This window comes from Knufia obscura (assembly GCF_036327395.1).
Source record: "Knufia obscura strain CCFEE 5817 isolate CBS 148926 chromosome Unknown scaffold_1, whole genome shotgun sequence".
In the NCBI taxonomy this organism is placed as follows: Eukaryota; Fungi; Ascomycota; class Eurotiomycetes; order Chaetothyriales; family Trichomeriaceae; genus Knufia; species Knufia obscura.
The window spans coordinates 3,924,395-3,942,336 of record NW_027042687.1 but is presented as its reverse complement, the minus strand read 5'-3'; the positions used below and the strand labels follow the sequence as shown (position 1 = coordinate 3,942,336).

At 47.0% G+C, this 17,942-nt stretch overlaps 3 protein-coding genes across 3 annotated transcripts; 1 reads left to right on the top strand and 2 right to left on the bottom strand.

The window, feature by feature from the left end:
• Nucleotides 1-154: 154 nt before the first annotated feature.
• ARP5 (Nuclear actin-protein involved in chromatin remodeling) lies at nt 155-2,505 on the top strand (the record flags this gene model as incomplete). Its single annotated transcript, XM_064869937.1, has 2 exons — nt 155-2,413; nt 2,464-2,505. The coding sequence occupies 2 exons, from the start codon at nt 155-157 to the stop codon at nt 2,503-2,505; spliced, it is 2,301 nt and encodes a 766-aa protein (XP_064735434.1).
• A 9,669-nt stretch (nt 2,506-12,174) lies between these two features.
• Nucleotides 12,175-13,035, bottom strand: PMZ80_001493 (uncharacterized protein; the record flags this gene model as incomplete). The annotated part of the gene is made up of 2 exons (XM_064869936.1): nt 12,175-12,675; nt 12,730-13,035. The coding sequence occupies 2 exons, from the start codon at nt 13,033-13,035 to the stop codon at nt 12,175-12,177; spliced, it is 807 nt and encodes a 268-aa protein (XP_064735433.1).
• A 2,985-nt stretch (nt 13,036-16,020) lies between these two features.
• On the bottom strand, nt 16,021-17,934 carry KEX1 (Cell death protease; the record flags this gene model as incomplete). Its single annotated transcript, XM_064869935.1, has 2 exons — nt 16,021-17,710; nt 17,759-17,934. 2 exons carry the CDS (start codon nt 17,932-17,934, stop codon nt 16,021-16,023), a joined length of 1,866 nt encoding a protein of 621 aa, XP_064735432.1.
• Between the last annotated feature and the right edge of the window lie 8 nt (nt 17,935-17,942).

Sequence of the window (17,942 nt, the reverse complement as noted above, 5' to 3'; positions counted from 1 at the left end):
TTCATGTCGCCGCACTGCGCCCTAAGTCCTGACACCTGATCGGCTTTCGAAAAAACTCACCACACCATGACCACTCATGAGATGTGACATGAAGTCTTTTCGTCGAAACAGGGTCGATCATTGCGGATAGTCCCAGACAGTAATACTCGCCAGGATGACGATAACAAGGGTCAATAGGTTCATTGAGGAGAGGAGCAGGCCCCCTGTGCCAGCAGACGGCAATTGGCCAACTCCTAAGATACACCCCGCTGCCGAGTTCCCATTCAAAGGTCTGCAAAAGGCGCAGCCAGAAGGATATGCTCAGAGCGCAGGTACGCCCACTGAAAGTGCCATCGTGGTAGACGTCGGTGCCAGCACTCTCAAAGTCGGGTGGTCCTTCGACAAGAACCCTCGATATCTCATTCCTCCACTACTGGCCAAATACAAAGACCGCAAATACAACAAATACTGCGCCTTCGTTGGATACGATGCCTACGCCGATGCCACCACCAGAGGTCAGATCCGAAATGCCTTCGAATCCTATACCAGCGTACCGGTGGCTTGGGACGTCATGGAGGGTATACTGGACTACACATTCATCAAACTAGGTGTTACAGGAGAAGGGAGCATAAATAGGCCTATCGTAATGACAGAACCGGTTGCAAACCTGGGCTATACAAGGAGAACGATGAACGAGTTGTTATTCGAAGGTTACGGCGCTCTCAGCGTCTCATACGGTCTGGACAGCCTCTTCTCCTACCGCTACAACAAGGGCACATCTGGCTTGATCGTCTCCTCCGGTCACGCCGCAACTCATGTCATCCCGGTGTTGGATCGGAAACCTCGATTACACTCTTGCGCCCGACTGAACTGGGGAGGTTCGCAGGCTCAAGAATATCTGATGAAACTGATCAGACTCAAGTTCCCGCACTTCCCAGCTAGGCTATACATGGAGCAAATGGAGTCCTACTTGAAGCAATTTGCTTACATGTCCAAGGACTATCAACAAGAGGTCGCACATTATCTAGACTGGGCAGGCCTGGAGGCAGGTAACGACATCATCATACAGTATCCTTTTACAGAGCAAGTTGTTGTGGAGAAATCAGCAGAAGAAATCGCGCGACAAGAGGAGAGGAAGAAGGAGTCTGGTCGTCGACTGCAAGAGCAAGCTGCTAAAATGCGGCTCGATAAGCTGGTCAAGAAGGAGCAGGACCTGCAGTACTATGAGGACGTGCTTCAGCAATACCAGAACGCACCGACCAAGAAAGAGCAGAAGCGAATTCTGGACGATGAAGAATTCAAAGATGAAGCTGCAATCGAAAGGATAATCAAGGATCTCAAGCAGAAGATACAGAAGTCGCGGAACAAGGACCTTGGCAACCCGGCAGATGAAGCATCGCTGGAGGAACAGCTAAACAAGTTTCCATTGCTAGAAGTGCCTGATGATCAGCTCGATGAAGATGGTGTCAAGGAGAAGCGTCATCAAAGACTGATGAAATCTGGTGTTGAAGCACGAATCAGGGCCAAGCAAGAGAAGGAAAGAGAAAGAGCTCGCATAGCAGAAGAAAAACGTCTCGACGAAGAACACAGAATCAACCGCCCCTCAGACTGGATCGCCGGTAGACGAGCGCAACGAAGTGCCCTTTTGGCCAAAATTAAGGAACAAGCTCGAGCAAAAGCAGATTCCAGCAATCGGAAAGGACTCGCATCACAAGCCAGGATGAAGACTCTCGCAAACCTCGCCTCCGACGGCCCCAAACGCAAGAGGCGTGGTGGAGGAGACTATGACGACGATTTTGGTGCGAACGATGAGGACTGGGGCGTATACAGAAGTGTCGCCAGAGAAGAAGCAAGCGACGACGAAGAACCAGAGCCAGAGCCAGAAGTTGAGCTCAGAGCTGTCGAAAGGGAGCTGCTCGAATATGATGTCAATTTCACGGAGAACGACACGCTTGATGCTCAGAATGATTGGACCAAGAGCTTGATGCACGCTTTCCTCAGAGGTCCATTACCAGGAGGAGAAGAGTCACAAAGAGAGATGCACCAGCTACATCTAAACGTCGAGCGGATACGCGTGCCAGAAGTCATCTTCCAGCCTAGCATTGCTGGTGTTGATCAAGCAGGCATTGTCGAGATAATCGAAGGCATAGTCATGAACAGGTTCAATGATCCTGCTCAGCAGAGAGCCCTGCTCAAGGATGTGTTTGTGACAGGCGGCAATACATTGTTCAGAAACTTCGAGGAGCGATTGGGATCAGAACTGGTTTCCGCGTTGCCAACCGACTTCACGACCAACGTTCGAGCAGCGTCAGATCCCGTACTGGATGCATGGCGTGGTGCTGCGTCATGGTGGAGCGGGTCCGGCACATCTGAGAAAGCTGCTGCAACTGTGACCAAAGCAGAATACCTCGAGAAAGGAAGTGATTACACCAAGGTAAGCTACAGGCAATTGCTTCTGTACAGACAAGTATTGACTTATTCCAGGAACATGAACTCGGAAACAGTATTTCACCCGCCTTTGGATAAGCGCTTGAGTACACTGTACACAAGCACAGTTGCACGCCATCTATTAACCAGCCTGGTCCTTGCTATCTGCGTGTAAGACGACGTCAGTCTTCTCAGCGCCGTCAAGCACGCTCGAGATTCCCCAGGCCACCAAGCGCAAGTTCGTGGGGCAAGGCGTCCGATGCGATGGTGCGACGATGCACAACTGACGTTATCGCTGCAAACAATTGGCTGGGAGTGGGTCATTCAAGAAGAGGCTCGTTACATCCAGCCTGGGAGCGAAATCAGCATCATGAAGCAGCGTCCACCATACAAGCTTGCTTACCTTGGCGCACTGCTGAAATCGCCACTCCTGTTTAGGACATTATCCGATCATGGCAGTGGGCACGGTGCGGCCGCAGGTGTCCCACAGCAGAGTCAGAAATAAGGTGATGCGAAGATACTGGATATTACAACCGCAGCGGGATTGATCGCCAGCACTGATGCTTATTAGTCGGTATTCAACAATGAGCCAAATGGACTAAACGATCGTCCGTGTCAGTTATGAAGTTTTGCACCGACACTTCCAGACTCGATCTTACGATCTCTGTCAGGCACGAGTGCAGTCCACCAGGCTCAGGCTGGAAATTGGGTAGTGGCACCACATCGCGATGCATAGTCCGCATTCTCGGGCTTGCCTTCGTCCGTCCCTACTGCTAACTCCGGCTCAATGCCTGAAACTTGATTTCACGGTTAGCAATGGGCAACAAAGCGGATCTGCTCGCCTACGCACAGTCCATGTTGACGACGAAAAGCAGGCCAGCTACATCAACGTGCCATCTGTTGTTCCAACTTATACATGCAGTAGCTGCATTCCGGTATCCGCCAGTCATGCGTACTCTCCATTTCTGATGCTAGTCAACTACCCAAATACCCTGTGTCTGACATAATTAATACAGAAACCGATATTACAGCCAAAATACAGACGATCGATGTCTTCATGCAACCGAAGTCATGTCATCTTCGTACACAGCAGAAGCGGCAAGCGAGCATAAATCTCCGCACCTCCCAGCAGGACGCGATTTGTTCTTTTGATCGCTAGAAGTTTACTAATTGTTGACATAAGATACATTCGTGTGAACGAGGCCAAGAGTACAAACGTCACACAGCTGACGGAGCATCACAAGCTTGGTCTGTATCTGCCTATTGGCGAGACGTTCTGTTGCAAAAATCTTGAATATCGTACTTGCTGACGGCACACCATGGCTTGAAGTACATGCAACAATCACAATGGGTACTCAAAGGAACTGCCAGAGTCTACAAGCTTCTACGTGCCATACATTAGCTCGAGTCAGCTTATACGGGCCGGCTTCGCAAGAGCTTGAGCGAAGGGAACAGTGAAGGTCGAACATGCAGGTCCCAAGCCGCAGCTTCCTCATTTCTTAGAGTAGTACGCCCAACCAGCAGCCGGGAGGGTCTGTGCTTTCTCACGCTCTTTTCACGATGCACGTGAGGTCACTAATTTGTACTCTTTTCAGCCAAGAATGGTGTGTCACGACTTACTAATTAGAGCTAATCTTGACTTCGGCTTGATCTCAGCTTACCTCGCCTACGCCCATTACTATCTCAAATAGGCCAAGACTAATGGCTGCTTGCCTCCTTACGCCTGCCATATACGAACGAGACAACAAGCGACCGCTTGGCCGTTACTTGTTGGCCACCACGGGCACGTCCTTGGAACGACGACACGACCGGTGCCACAACACTGATCACGTGTTTCGACCGACCTCTTGGTCCTGCTGCGATACTGAGCTCCTCAAGGTCATTAACGCAGACGCCACCCATAGACTTGCACCCCACATACCTATCTGCACCTTCAGTGTCCTCCGCTTGAATGCAACTCCAGGCTCAATATTTCTGCCGATGCTTACCTCCGATCTGGGGTACCCCAGGCTTGAGATTGAGGCCGTCATCTTGAACGCACGAGAGCCATTGATACGACGTCACGCAGGAGTTGAACACGAAGATGCTTCTTTCTACGCAAAAGCAGCCTAGCGTTGCTCGCTGGTCAGGAGCTATGATTCAAGCCATTCTGAAATAGGGATCGTTGCACATGCTCACACCTGGCAGCAGGACGATGGTCAACACCTTCGTTTACAATGTACTGTCGCCTCAAAGGAGACGCGTCTCCAGTCAACGATCAAGAATATGAAGGAAGCCGCTGCAGCCTCTCGAGGCGAGGCTAGATGGCTTGGACGTCGCCTATCATGGTGAACACGACAAGCTACAAAGCTGTTCCATTCAAGCTTTGCACGCAGCCGCCCTGACGCACACCAGAGATCGAAACCTGCAACATGGTTCCAAATGGCTTGAAGCTGGCTTCGAGCCGACCCTCCTCTTCAAGACGCACAGGATCACCAATTGAGCTCTGCGTTCCAGCTCGTGACAAGCATCATATTTCTAAACCGCAATGAGCAATACTGCTACCTTAAGCGGACTAGCACCAAGTCGCAACGATGCAGGTGGTAAGATGAACACACGATGGCACAGGACAGTCGGTACATGGCATGGTATGCGTTTCGACAAAGGCACGCGTGGAGCCGCTTTTGTGAACATTACATACCATGCTTCGTACATTTCTTGGCTAGCATCCGGGAACAACTCAAGCTTGTCGAAGAAGTTTGCAACCCTACCAAGTGGAACTAGAGCACAGGAAATACCTCATAGCGATTTGTCATGTCCTAAAGGCCACTCACAAGGCGCTTGACCGTTGCCTTTTCTAGGCTTTGCATAGCGTTGATTGGCTACACCTGGATATGCTTGAGGAGCAAGTTTGGGAGGCATGGTCAGCTATCCACCATCTTTTCTCGCGTGCTTGTGTCTGAGCAACAAGTCCGACTAATCACCCCACGGTGGTCGAAGTGCGAGACTTCATGAAACAAAAGGTCGCTAAAGCTAGCGCAGTTCCTGCTCGACAGATCGGGAAGCTCGATGAGTAAGCACACACTTACGAGACGCTCCGAACCGCCATAAGCCTTCACGGAAAGGGCATCTGCGCGACTACCACATTATTGCGAACACGAGCATGCAACCACAACGTGGCAGTTCCTGCCACTGCAATCAAACTGTAAGCGAAACTTAGCATGCAGGAGAATGCCGAATTGTGCATCAATCAGATCTCGTTAGTCAGAGCTGACAAATATGTAAGCTCGTTTCGGAGTTGGATGGTACCCTACGAAATAATGGCAACTCAGCCGAGATCCGGTCATCAATCTCGGAAACGGGCTTCACTATTACCTACCTTGTGACGACAACGTCAACTACCAATCATATTCTTGGTGAGGCTTCCCATTCACAGCAAGCGCAACAGCATGATCACCTGCACTCCAGATCTGAAACAGAAGATCTACACAGCTTCTGCTTAGGAGTTAAGCAGTGCAACAGTACACGGCCCAGAATGAACAAAAGGACAACTAGTCATTTCCGGACATATTGATATGTCATACTAAGCCTCACCATACAGTACAGAACCGACAGATGCGACCGCATGCAAGTGGGTCTATTTCTCCTTTTCTCTCTTCAGCACTCCGTTCTGTCACTTGAGGCGAAGTGGACAATTGTCCACCATCAAAAATGACTAAGCACAGTCTTGAACATGGACGAAAGTCTTTCGAAGCTTTGGCGCCGCTCCATGAGTATATCGTGTGTAACGGTGCACGTCCAGTCCGACCGAGCCGGTTGACCGGAGCTATTGGACTCACCTGCTGCCGGAAGCAACGAAGAGATTCTAGCAAGAACCGACTCACGGACGGGCAAAGCAAGTGCCAGCAACGTCGAGCATCGCAGAGGTAGGGCCACGGAGATCGAGATTCAGAACAACATGGGTCTGGACAGGTTTCGAGACGGAGTTGGTAGCCCACCGTCAGCGATGGTGGTTGGTATTGAGTTGGTAATTGACCTTATAGATGGTAAGGTGAGCCCAGAGGGCCACCATGATTGCTTAAGTCTTAGTAGTACTTATAGACGCTGCGCCGCGCATTCAACAATAACGTAGCTAGAATAGTCACACCTCGGTCTTCTGCGCGTTACCGTACGACGGTGGCTTCACTGTCTGCTCCTACTCGATCGTAACCCCGTGCCATCAAATCCCATTTCACCTCCCTCCCTCCAATCCATCACCTCTATAAAACACACATCAGCCCCTTACCCTCCCCCTAACCACCCCCTCCCTGTTATAAGGCCGGTGTCTCTACGTGACCAGTAATAGTACGAGTAGAACCTCTGTGGTTCTACTTAAGTAAGCTGAGTAGGATGTTGGGCCAGTGAGTATTTAATATAAGGTCGAGTTATATATAGGTAGGGGTCTAGTATAACTTAGGTTAACTATAAAACTATAAACTATATTAAAGAAGAGTTATAATCTATATACTTATTTCTATAGTCTTAAATAAGAAGTTTTAGTTAGTTTAATAGTTAATTAGTATCGTTCCTACTAATTACCTATATAACTAGTTATTACCTTTCTAAAAAGTTACGTAATAGGTCCCTCATCCTTTACGTACTAGGCTTTCTTATAAGACCTTTCTTATATCTCTTACGTTCAGCTATTAAACGGCTTAACTAATATAGTTCGTAATACTCCTACTATCTTATTTAAATACTATAATATCCTATATTACCTAATTCGCAACCGTAACCTATCTATTCTCTAGCGCTTACTAGTAACGCTATAGTATAGCGCTACGTAGCGCTATACTATACTATACTATACGTCGTCGCCTTACTATATAGTACTATAGCGCTGTAAGTAGAGTAGTTCTAACCTTTTAAATAGGGTATAGACCTAGAAAATATATAAGTAACTCGCTATAAAAGCGATTTAGTTTCTAAATTTATATTTAATCTTTCTCTTATTATAATAGTACTTCTTTTTATATATATCGCTAATATAAGTAATTCGAGTAAGTATATATATACTAATTTAGAGTAGATTACATCTATTAAGATATAGTATAACGAGAAGAGGTATTATTATTAGAATCTAGTAGAGACTATACTAGTAAGAAAGATATTATCTTAATAGGTATATAGCGAGAAGTATTACTTACTTTCTAATAAAGATATTATTACTAGCTAGATATATAAGATAAAGGGATATTACGTCTTTATTATAATAACTAGAGAATAGGTAGGTATAGTGTAAAGGTATATTAAAAGCGCTTATCTAATAAAGAAGAAGAAGACCGATACTACTTTAATAGTAACTAGTAATACGTTAGCTAGTCCTATACTAGTATATTAAAACTTATACTATAAGATTAAACTAAAGCGTATATAAAAGTAGGTATTATAACTATATATTAACGAGTATCTTCTATTATATAAAGTTAATACCGCTAACTAAAAGGAGTTAATAAAGCTACTTAATACTAGTAAAATACCTATATCTACTAGTTCGCTTAGACGGTAGGTACGCGAAGATTTTAAGATAAAAAAGCTTTATATTAAGTTATTATTATACTAGTTATAGTTAAAGATTTATCTCTTTTTTAATATATAGATATCGTTTAATAGGTATATAGTATTTATAGTTATTAACTACTTTATTTAGTACTTTATAGTATAGAGTAAATCGATATATTATAATAAGGTAATACTACTTAAGATAAAAAGAATAAAGGATAAGTATAGCGTAAAGGAGATAGCTATAAAGGTTATTAAGCTAGTTCTAGATTATAAAATTAATAATAAACTTAGCTACTTCTAAAGTAATAATTTAGCTTATAATAATAATACCGTTTAAGATATTCTAGCTAACGTTTAGCTAATAGAAAAAGACTAGGTTAAGCGTTAAGTTCGCTACCTTAGTTATATTATTAACCTAATCGCTCGTAACTTTATATTAGAATAAGATATTAAGGCTTTTAGGTATACTATCGGTACTAGCTTAAAATAGTAGATAAAGAAAAAAGTCGTTATAGAGAGGGTATAGGACACCTAGTATTATAGAGATACCGTTAAAAAGCTATATAATATTATTATATTTATTAGAGGAAGTATATAACGTATAGAAGTATTTAGAAAGATATTAACGCCTAGTATTAATAGTAATAATAAGTAGTAACTACTTTTCTTATATAAATTCGCGAAATATTAAGAAATCGTAATATTATAGTTTAAGAAAAAAGTTATTAGGGGTTAACGGATTTAAGAATCCTAGGCCTATTATTAGCTAAAATAGCTTATAAATTAACTAAGCTAAGCCTATATAGGTAATTTATATTATTTATATTAGAATTAGAAACGTTATAAATAAAGACTAACTATATTATAAATCTTAAAGCACTTTAAGATAACGATACCCGCTAGTTATTATATTATACTTAGATTAAGTATATATTAAAGATATATAAACGTATTAAGGTCTTCTACTTTTAGTTTAGCGACTTTCTTAAGTAGGATATACTTAGTAACGATAACTAGGCGTAGTTAAGCGGTATTAAGTTAGCGCTATAGCTATTTAAGTACGTAACTAAAGACCTTTAATCTAATACGATAAACGGTCGCTATAGCTCTATTTAGGAGTAGCTTCTAACGATTAAGTACCTTCTAAAGTATACGAAGAAAGAACTACTTAAAGTATAAGAAAAATACGATAAGGTATACCTAATTACGGTTATATAGTAGTAAAGCTAGTAGAAGCTTAATAAGTAGTAGTATATAATTAATAATACTTAAATGGTTTATATAGCTATAACTTTACTTATCCCTTATAGTTATAAAGTATAGTTTAATAAGCGATAGTAAGATATACTTAAGTATAAAGAAGCTATAATTTAGAAAGTATATAAGTATTAGTAGATAAATTACGCTTAGAAGGTGTATTCTATCGCTAAACTATAGCCTACGGATAACGATAACGACGATAGGTTACTTCTTAATATATAGATTAGCGACGTTTTTAACTAACTAAAGACTTATAATGTTATGGCGTGGCCATACATTGGCATGGCATTATATCGGTCACCTGACGGCCTGAATAGGACGCGCCTGCCGCGGGGATGGTGATTCGCCGTAGTACTTGGTACTTTTCCGGCGAATCACTCCTCTCTAGATAGTCATACAACCAACTTCAACCCATTGCCCTGTTTTGCCTGATTTCCAGTCTTTTCCTAGCTAATAAGCATAATATATAATAATCCTTTTCTTAACTATATTTACGGAACGCCTATAGGTAACGTTAATATACTTAATTAGTAGGTAAAATATAGTTCTATTAAGCTTCGCTAAATAGTATTTAATATTCTCTCGATACTAGTAATATTAGCTGAGGTTAAGCGTATCTTTTCCTCCGCTAAGCGGGCGCTGATACCTAATCGTAACTGCTTAACGGTCGAGTCGCTAGAGATCTATAAGTTAAGGAGGAACTGGTAGCGAGGCGATATCGTCTTGCAATTGAGCGAGCCGTTGCCAGAGGAAGAGGAATTGTTACACCAAGATGATTAGTCATCTTGTCATAGCAGCAGCGCTGCTGGCGAGCGCTGCTGTTCTCCCCATCATTACTTAGCGCGAAGTGACGCGGGATCTTCCCCATCGTCTCATTGTACCCGTTGTATGTGAGGTGTCCGTCGTCGTCATCGTCTACAGCAAATTCGGCGAGAGTGTCGCTATCGAGACTGAGTGTATTCCGATTCGATGCGTAGAGGAATTTCCCGTCGTTGGTGACCGCGACTTCAGACGCGAGGTCGTGGTTGTTGGGGGGTGTACGTGGGGCGTTGCCTGTGTGGTTTAGTGTTGAGATTGCTTGGTGGGGGGTTAGGATCGGGGATGAGGTTGGACTTGGTTTCAGTCTGGATGGGTGTGGAACCATGAGGGTGTGTTCTACTCGCTAGGGGTAGGGTGCAGCTAGGGTAGTTGAGGCTGTGAGGAGGGTTGCGAGAGCCTTCATTGTGCCATACACAGGTCTCTGTAGAGGCTACACGCACTGCTGTTCAGCGATACGAGGCATGCTGGCGGAGGGGCTATATCTTGTGCTCCGGTATGGTTATGCATCAGTTGCACTACGATAGATCATCGTCGGCACCGACATTGCGACTTGCGCAAAGCTCAGATATTGATATCTTTCAATTTTACTACCGTCCGCTATGCCCTAGAGCACTTCATTGCTAGCCAGAGAGCCGCAATGAGCATGGCTTGTGACCTTTCGATTGCCTAGTAGCTCACCTGTGCTTTGCAATATGGGTAGCCGTCACCACCAGCAACAGACCTGGCAGCCTTACAGTGGGAGCATTGTGTGCGCCTCATTGCCATGCCGTCCTGCAGTAAGATAATGACGTATTATCGTAGCTACACGTCCTTGAAGCGAATTGCGAGAAACGCACTTCGATCCGGATTATTCAATTGGGAAGACGCGCTTTACTTGTTACACTCTCATCTGCCTAGACGCTTGGCATTTCGGTCAACACTTCGTTAGTGCGTGGGGAATCACGTTAGCCTCGCGTTTCGAGCCAGGTTAAGTAAGATCTGATGTAAGCATCAACGACCCGAAACTGGTAGGAGTAGGAGTAGCGCAGTGTCACACGTGTATAGCTTCGGAGCACTACGTCGTGAAGGGTAAAGCTTGCATCACGTACAATGGGACCGCGTGACAACACCCGAAATTGGCAGCGATTCAAGGCATCGATGCAGTTGGGGGTAATCGATGCGCAGGCGTCCCGCAAGTGATCAGGCCAACCATGCTTAGGTGAGCTGTTCGGCCGTAGCCAGTACTCCTGGCACAGACCGTCGTGCTCGAAGTCAATAGCACGGTGATAAGCAACAGATCAGAGATAGGATGCAGGTGGCTGATCGTATTCACATGACTGTTTCAGCGTGTCAGCTTCGATGTTCATACGTTTATACATGATGCGGTTGCTGGGTGCGAGGGAGCAGCTCCGCTCTTGCTAAAGTTCGGACTACCGAGTAGCATGCCATGTAGATAGTAGATATGCAGTCGCATCAGATTTCCGAGAAGCAGATGCGTTGCTGACAGTAATATAAGCTGTCTTGCGTCGCCAAGGCACGCAGCGGGCCTTTCGTCCCGCATCACCGACTGCCACTCTGTGCCCATACCGCCATCCGGTTCTGCTGTAATCATTCCTCCGAGTTTCCTTCGCTCCCTGTCTGGGCCTCTGTAATTCACAAATAAAGCAATTAGTCTGATCTCAGCACGGACGGGTGCCTGATGAGTAACCAGAATGCCGTAGCCTCCTGCCGACCGAAGTTCATCCGTCCCGTCTCCCAAGCCGGTCTTGATTGGCTGCAGCCACCAGCGCCTTGGCTCTTTTAATGCCATCCGTAACACCCGCTGACAAATCGAATCCGCATAACATGTTCATATCCGATACACAAATAGTTCTCATGCAACATATGTGAGAACCCCATAATCGCAAACCAGGACGTCTATGCGCCGCTATACTGTAAACGTGTTCTGCCGTCAGATACGAGAAGGTCAATCCTGTGGCTTGAGCCGCGTCCGGATCGCCGATTGTGAGCTATGTTGTACAAATGATACTCAGCAAAATCTCGTCAGGCATCTTCGTAGGATTCAGACTGTGTGACATCGTGCATGCGATCGAGATCTTATGAAGAGGTCGGTAATGGCGATAGGATATGTGGTCAATAATTGGTAGTAGAGCCGAATAGCTCACTCTCTGAATTGTCATCGTAATGCTATCGCGATGTTTGACCTGGGTTCAAGACAGCATTACCCTGCAAAGCAGACTGAGCAGGCGTCATGGTTGGGCTTGTCTTGATTCGTTTCGCTGTTTGCTCGAAGCCGTAGGAAGTACCTAAGGACGGCGAACGATTGTGGCTGGGATGCACCGATTGTTGATCGTGTGGAGGTGTCGTGCTGGCACTTCCCATCTCTGCTATCCTTGGCAAGGTGTGTACTTGCTGCTGTGTGTTGACCGCTGGTATATGTGGTGGTTGTTGGATCGTCGCATGTTGAGATTGCTGGGCTTTACCCGGCTGCAATCCATCAACGTTGCTTGGTGGTGGCGGTACTTCGTGTTGGCTTTCCAGTAATCTGCTCTGTAGGTTGATGATGTAGTCTCTTAATTGATAATTCTCCGCCTGAACAGCCTTGAAGTTATCTGATAACGCTTGGTAGTCCCGGACCTGCTCTTCAAGTTTCTTTATGTATCCTTCCTTGCGTTGTCTGAATGCTCTCTGTTCGTGAATTAATAAGTGGGGCTTGTTGCAAATTTGGGGGCCAAAGCATACCTGTGCGGCTCTGTTCTGTGCAGCTCTTTTACTCGTACTCAATTCTCGCTTGCCATATCCTTTGCGACCATCAGCCTGTCCGTCTCCATCGCTATGGTCACTCGTCTGCTGCGGGCTCGTGGCAGACGGTGATGTTGGCACGGGTTGCGCCTGTGCCGAGAGCATAGCGTCGGAGACAGGTTGGTAGGATGGAGGTGGTGGTATGCTGTGTGCTTGCGCTTGAGTATAGTCAGGTTGGTCTCTTAGCACTATTGAATGAGACTTAGCGACTGGCCAAGGTGAAAGTAGCTGAGTAATAGAAGTCATGATGTGATTGGTGGTGGTATATCATAAAGCAGACACGGGTGAGATTGGTAGATGCTTAGGATTGAGGGCTGAGGTAAGCAGGACCAGTAGGACAATCCAGCTAGCGAATACTGGCTGTGTGAGGGTGGAAGATCAAGAAGTGATATATGTCACCCGGCAAGTAGGGTTAGGTGCTACTGAGGTACTGGCAGGTGGAGCAAGCGATGAGGTGTGGGACGGATCGTCGAACAAACAGGGTAGGGATAGTGGCAAGGCAAGAGGTTTGTGGAGGGTGAGAACGTGAGCTTGTGCACTGTACTGCATTCGAAAGCGGCGGGAGCGATCCAGAAGGCGAGTACAGGATGATCACTTGGCAGCGATAGAGGATTGTTCTTACTCGTTGTCTGGTCGTAGGACTGGAACTGAGGATCCTAGAGGATTGTCACTGTCAGTACTCTATGCGTTACGACAAATACCGAAATCATTCAAGTGCTAAAATAATTCAAGTGTCATGCAGCCTGCTCGGGAGGAGCATGCGGAGCAACCATAAGTCGTGGGCGCTAGATGAGCATCCTGGTCTCGTACATCGACCATGCAAGATCGAAGTCTTTGGTTTTGGAAAGCCAGGAACAGCATTGACCAAAGAAGGACCTTGTGGCGACGGGGATGACACGACAGGTCTGCCGAAGTGAAGGAACCAGTCATGATACGTTCCTGATGGGGTAGGCACGGATGAGTAAGAAGAGTGCTGACATACCGAAGCATTTGCACGCGGTGCAAGCGCAGGCTGCATTTCGCGAAATTCGAGGCGGCTCAAGAGGGTGGACAGAGGAACAAGACGCGCGACCAAATAAGAAAATATGCTTGTTCTAGATAGTAATCGTGGCCTTGCGATCCGATGCGTTGGTGGAATGGGCCAGAAAGCGACAAGAAAGAGTAGAGATGGGTGTTGTGTAGGTAAGCAGAAAGGTCATCAAATAATCGCAAAGGACGACCGTAGCTGCTAGCGCTGAGGCAAGAAATGCGCGGAGCGAAGGTAATGATTAAGGAAACCATGACACACCTGGCTAGACTACTACGTATGACAGTCGCTTGCTTATTCCCCAACTCCTCGTATAACGTGACTATGGACATTCGCAAAGCAGGCCCACGCGTGTGTGCATATTATTCCGTTGGCAGCACAAATCACAACTTTCGAGGCAAGAACCAGCGGGCGTGTGACAGGCTAGATAGATACTCCAAATAGGTGCCGAGGCTTGACCTAGTTGCCAGATTCGATGAATCGGACTTCCACAGTCAGCAAGCCGTAACGCGCAGTTCGATCTTCTGTCTTTCGATTGTCGCATAAACATGCGGTAATCTAGTGCCACAGGAAACGCCAAGCCACCAGTGTGCGGTATGCGAACGAGGCGGTGGAACATTATTCTCATCATCCCAAGTTTCCGAGATGTCTGACTCGAGTGACATTGCGACGGTCCACTGCTTCCGCTAGCCTAGTTTGAGCCTTGCTCCGAAGGATATGTCATATATTACATAACCGCGGACTGAACGAACCTTGCTTGCACCACCGGAATACATTATTTCTTGCGTAAGGGAGATGTATTTGCAGGACGTTTGACACTCGATGCGGCGACGACAACTCTGAACATCATTTCTCTAGAGTACCTATCGAACCATGCCAGGTACGACGTGAGCATGATGAGCATATCTACGAGTAGTCCTCATACGGACGAACGCGGATTAGAGCACGTCACTCAACTGAATCGACGGAGATATGGTCATTATAGGCAGCTCGCTTTACTATCAATAATTCCTTGCACACGGTACTTCCAGCAGGATTGTCATCTGGCACTTGTGCCTGAAAGGTAACAGGTGCAACGCTCAAGAGATCAGTCACTTGTGCGCCTTAACATTGTTACTCCAGATAGCTGAATTCTTAGTCATAGCCTCCACCGCTGGCGAGGTCGGGTCTCGTGATCATTACCACAAAACAGGGGTGCATCGATCGACACGAGTATTGAACATGCCGCAGAAATACTTGGTACCTCAGAAGCTTTTATCCTTCTATGCTCATGACTCTCAGCCTCCAAGTTGAGCACACTTTATGTCAGCAACCTCGAGTAATTCATGGTGGGTACACAAGGACCAACTCTGAGGCAATCACATGCCTTGGCACTATTACTTGTTCAGGAAATTCTTGCTACGCAGTATGTACTATGACGACCAAACTACAAGCTACCTACATACCAGGCCTACTCTACATGCCCACACAATGTGGGAAGCGACCTGCCAATGCATCGCGGATGCAGAAGCAGCTGCACCATGCGAGGTACGGGTAGATACGGTACCTGCCCATCCTGCCTGAGGCCGATGCGGCGCCCTATCGCAGTCGATCCGAACCCAATCTCCGATGAGCACATCTGACAGTCAGCAACACTGGCACGACGATGAAACTCGCGAAGGCCTCTTGGCACACTGCAGGTTGCGGCATGGCTGACAAGCAGAAGCAGCGCGTAGCTATCGACATATTAGGAAGCAGACTTACCCATGCATAAGTTACTGCTTCTCAAGACTAACCATCTTAGCCATGTACTTCTGACCCATAAGGCATGAAGAATCGACGCTCGCTCCGACGTCATTGTTTGTATGTTTGACGCGAGGTATCCTTCGCTAGAAATCGAACAGGACACAAGTGTTCGTCTTGACGACGAGACGACTGGTGTTACAAACAGAAAAGTACGATAGCTTCACAAATCTATCTGTGAGCGCTGTATCAAATCGATTATTCTGCGTCTGAGACCTAGACAGCTATGCTCCTCTGCTAGTATATCCCGACCACGAGCTTCAGATAGAACAGCAATCGCACACCGGGTCACGGACGAACCGGTGAGTCCCACATCAACCATCCCCTGCTTCTAGGTCTAGCTTCTTCGTGCGCCTGATGCCCTTCCTGCTTTGATACATATCAACAACACTGCTCGCAAACGAATAACTCCGCCGTGCATTCTATACCTTGCCCTCCTTCGCTCTTCCCACCGCAATATCATCGTCATCATCACTGTCGCTGCCAATATCATATCTGTCCCTCTCCATATCCCCATCCGCATCCTTGAATCTCCCGTTCGCTGACCCCAGATTCTGCAACTCATTCTCATCGAAGTCCTGAGCTTCAACATCCCCGTGCTTCCCAGTAACAGGCGCATACGCACCCAGCTGACCTTCCTGAGGCCTGCTCTGCCTTCGTCGACCTCTCCACACCCAGAACCCGAACGCAATGGCAATCAGTATCACGATCACCAAAGCCGCCTCGCCGGATCTGTAATACGCGCTGAGTTCCGCCTGATGTAGTTTGTCCTTTGATTCTTCCTGCGCAGCCGTGCTGTTCGGGTGTCCGCCAACACTGGTCTCAGAATGTGCCTTCTCCCCATCGATCTGAGAATCGACAGGCTTTCCGCCAATACTGGCAATATCAACGCCCATGAATCGATCAAGCATATCCCTCGTCCGCCGTGGGTAGTCAAACGGAACCATGTGACTTGAATTGTAAAACAGCACGTATGTCAGATTCCGCGCTTCCTGCCAGAGACCAGCGGCTTCACCCTCAAAGTACCAGTCTCGCTTGGGCGCGTAGACGCCAGATGAGGTCTCCATGCCTGTACCGCCACCCCATTCCATTGACGAAATCATGTCTTCCGTGCCGAGATGGTTACAAATCATGTCCTTGGCGCCGCTGAACAGCAGGATCGGAAGACCATCATCAAGAAGTTGCGGGACCAAGCTGATACTTGCTTTTGATTTCTGGGCTCGGAAGTTCGAAGAGACGGAGCCTGAGCATTCTGACCAGCCAGTGCGTTTATCCCCATTGATGTGTAGTGCGTCTACCACGTCTTGTTGTCTTAAATATGGAGTCACATCTTTTAGGTCCGGAGGCCAATTCATACCGCAGGAGGGGTACGAGTCTTTCAGACGCACATCGTACATGTTGTAGCATTGGCCCCCTGAGCGTGTGACATCGAGGAAGGTGGAGAGGACGCCCTCGCAGGTATTGATGTTTATGCGGTCTGCTGCGCCGGGCTGGCCGAGTTCGCTGAGGCAGTCGGTGAGGGCTTTGTCGAGAGTGTTGCCTTCGGGTGTGCCGCCTTGGACAAGACCTTCTGCATACGCGAAGGAGACGTAGGCTTGGTATTGATGCGCGGGACTGATCCAGCCGTTGCCGATGAGGTTGCCTTTTAGGTTCCATTTCTCCTTGTTGCCAAACTTTTGGTTCCGGTCCATTATTGCACGTGAGATGTAGGGGATGTGTTGGCCTGCGTAGGATTCGCCAGCTATGTAGAGGTCGTCGTCGGCATATTCGGGGAAGAGAGCGAACCATTTTTCGAGGAAGATTATGAACTGGTCTGCCATCTCTTGTAACTCGTGAAGGTAGCTGTCCGTGTTGACATAACTGAAGCCTGTTCCAACCGGGTTGTCCACGAAGAGGAGGTTTGCAAATTCGTCCCATGATCCATCATTGTATTCCAGCTTTCCGCCTTCTTTTACACGGTAGGGTCCAATCTCCATCAATGCGCCGTCTTCCGATGAACATCCTGGACCGCCGTTCAGCCATATCACTGTTCGTGCCCGATTTGCGATGTGTCGATTGGCATAGTGCCAGAAGAAGATGTTGCCATTATGCTCGTGGTTCACTTCGATGTGGCTGGAATGTGTTAGATGATATCCATAAGCACCTCTTTCTTGCTCCTACCCAGCATGCATCTTCAGCAGAGGCCCCTTGGGGGCCCCTGGCAGTGACTTGACATAATAGTCCGCTGCCGTCTTTTCAGCCCCCCAGGCAGGCAGAACCCAAAGAAACAATGCCAGCGACCATAACAACGATAGTCCTGGAATTCTCGATTTCCTCCGATCTAGGCTTGAAGCCATATTGCCCG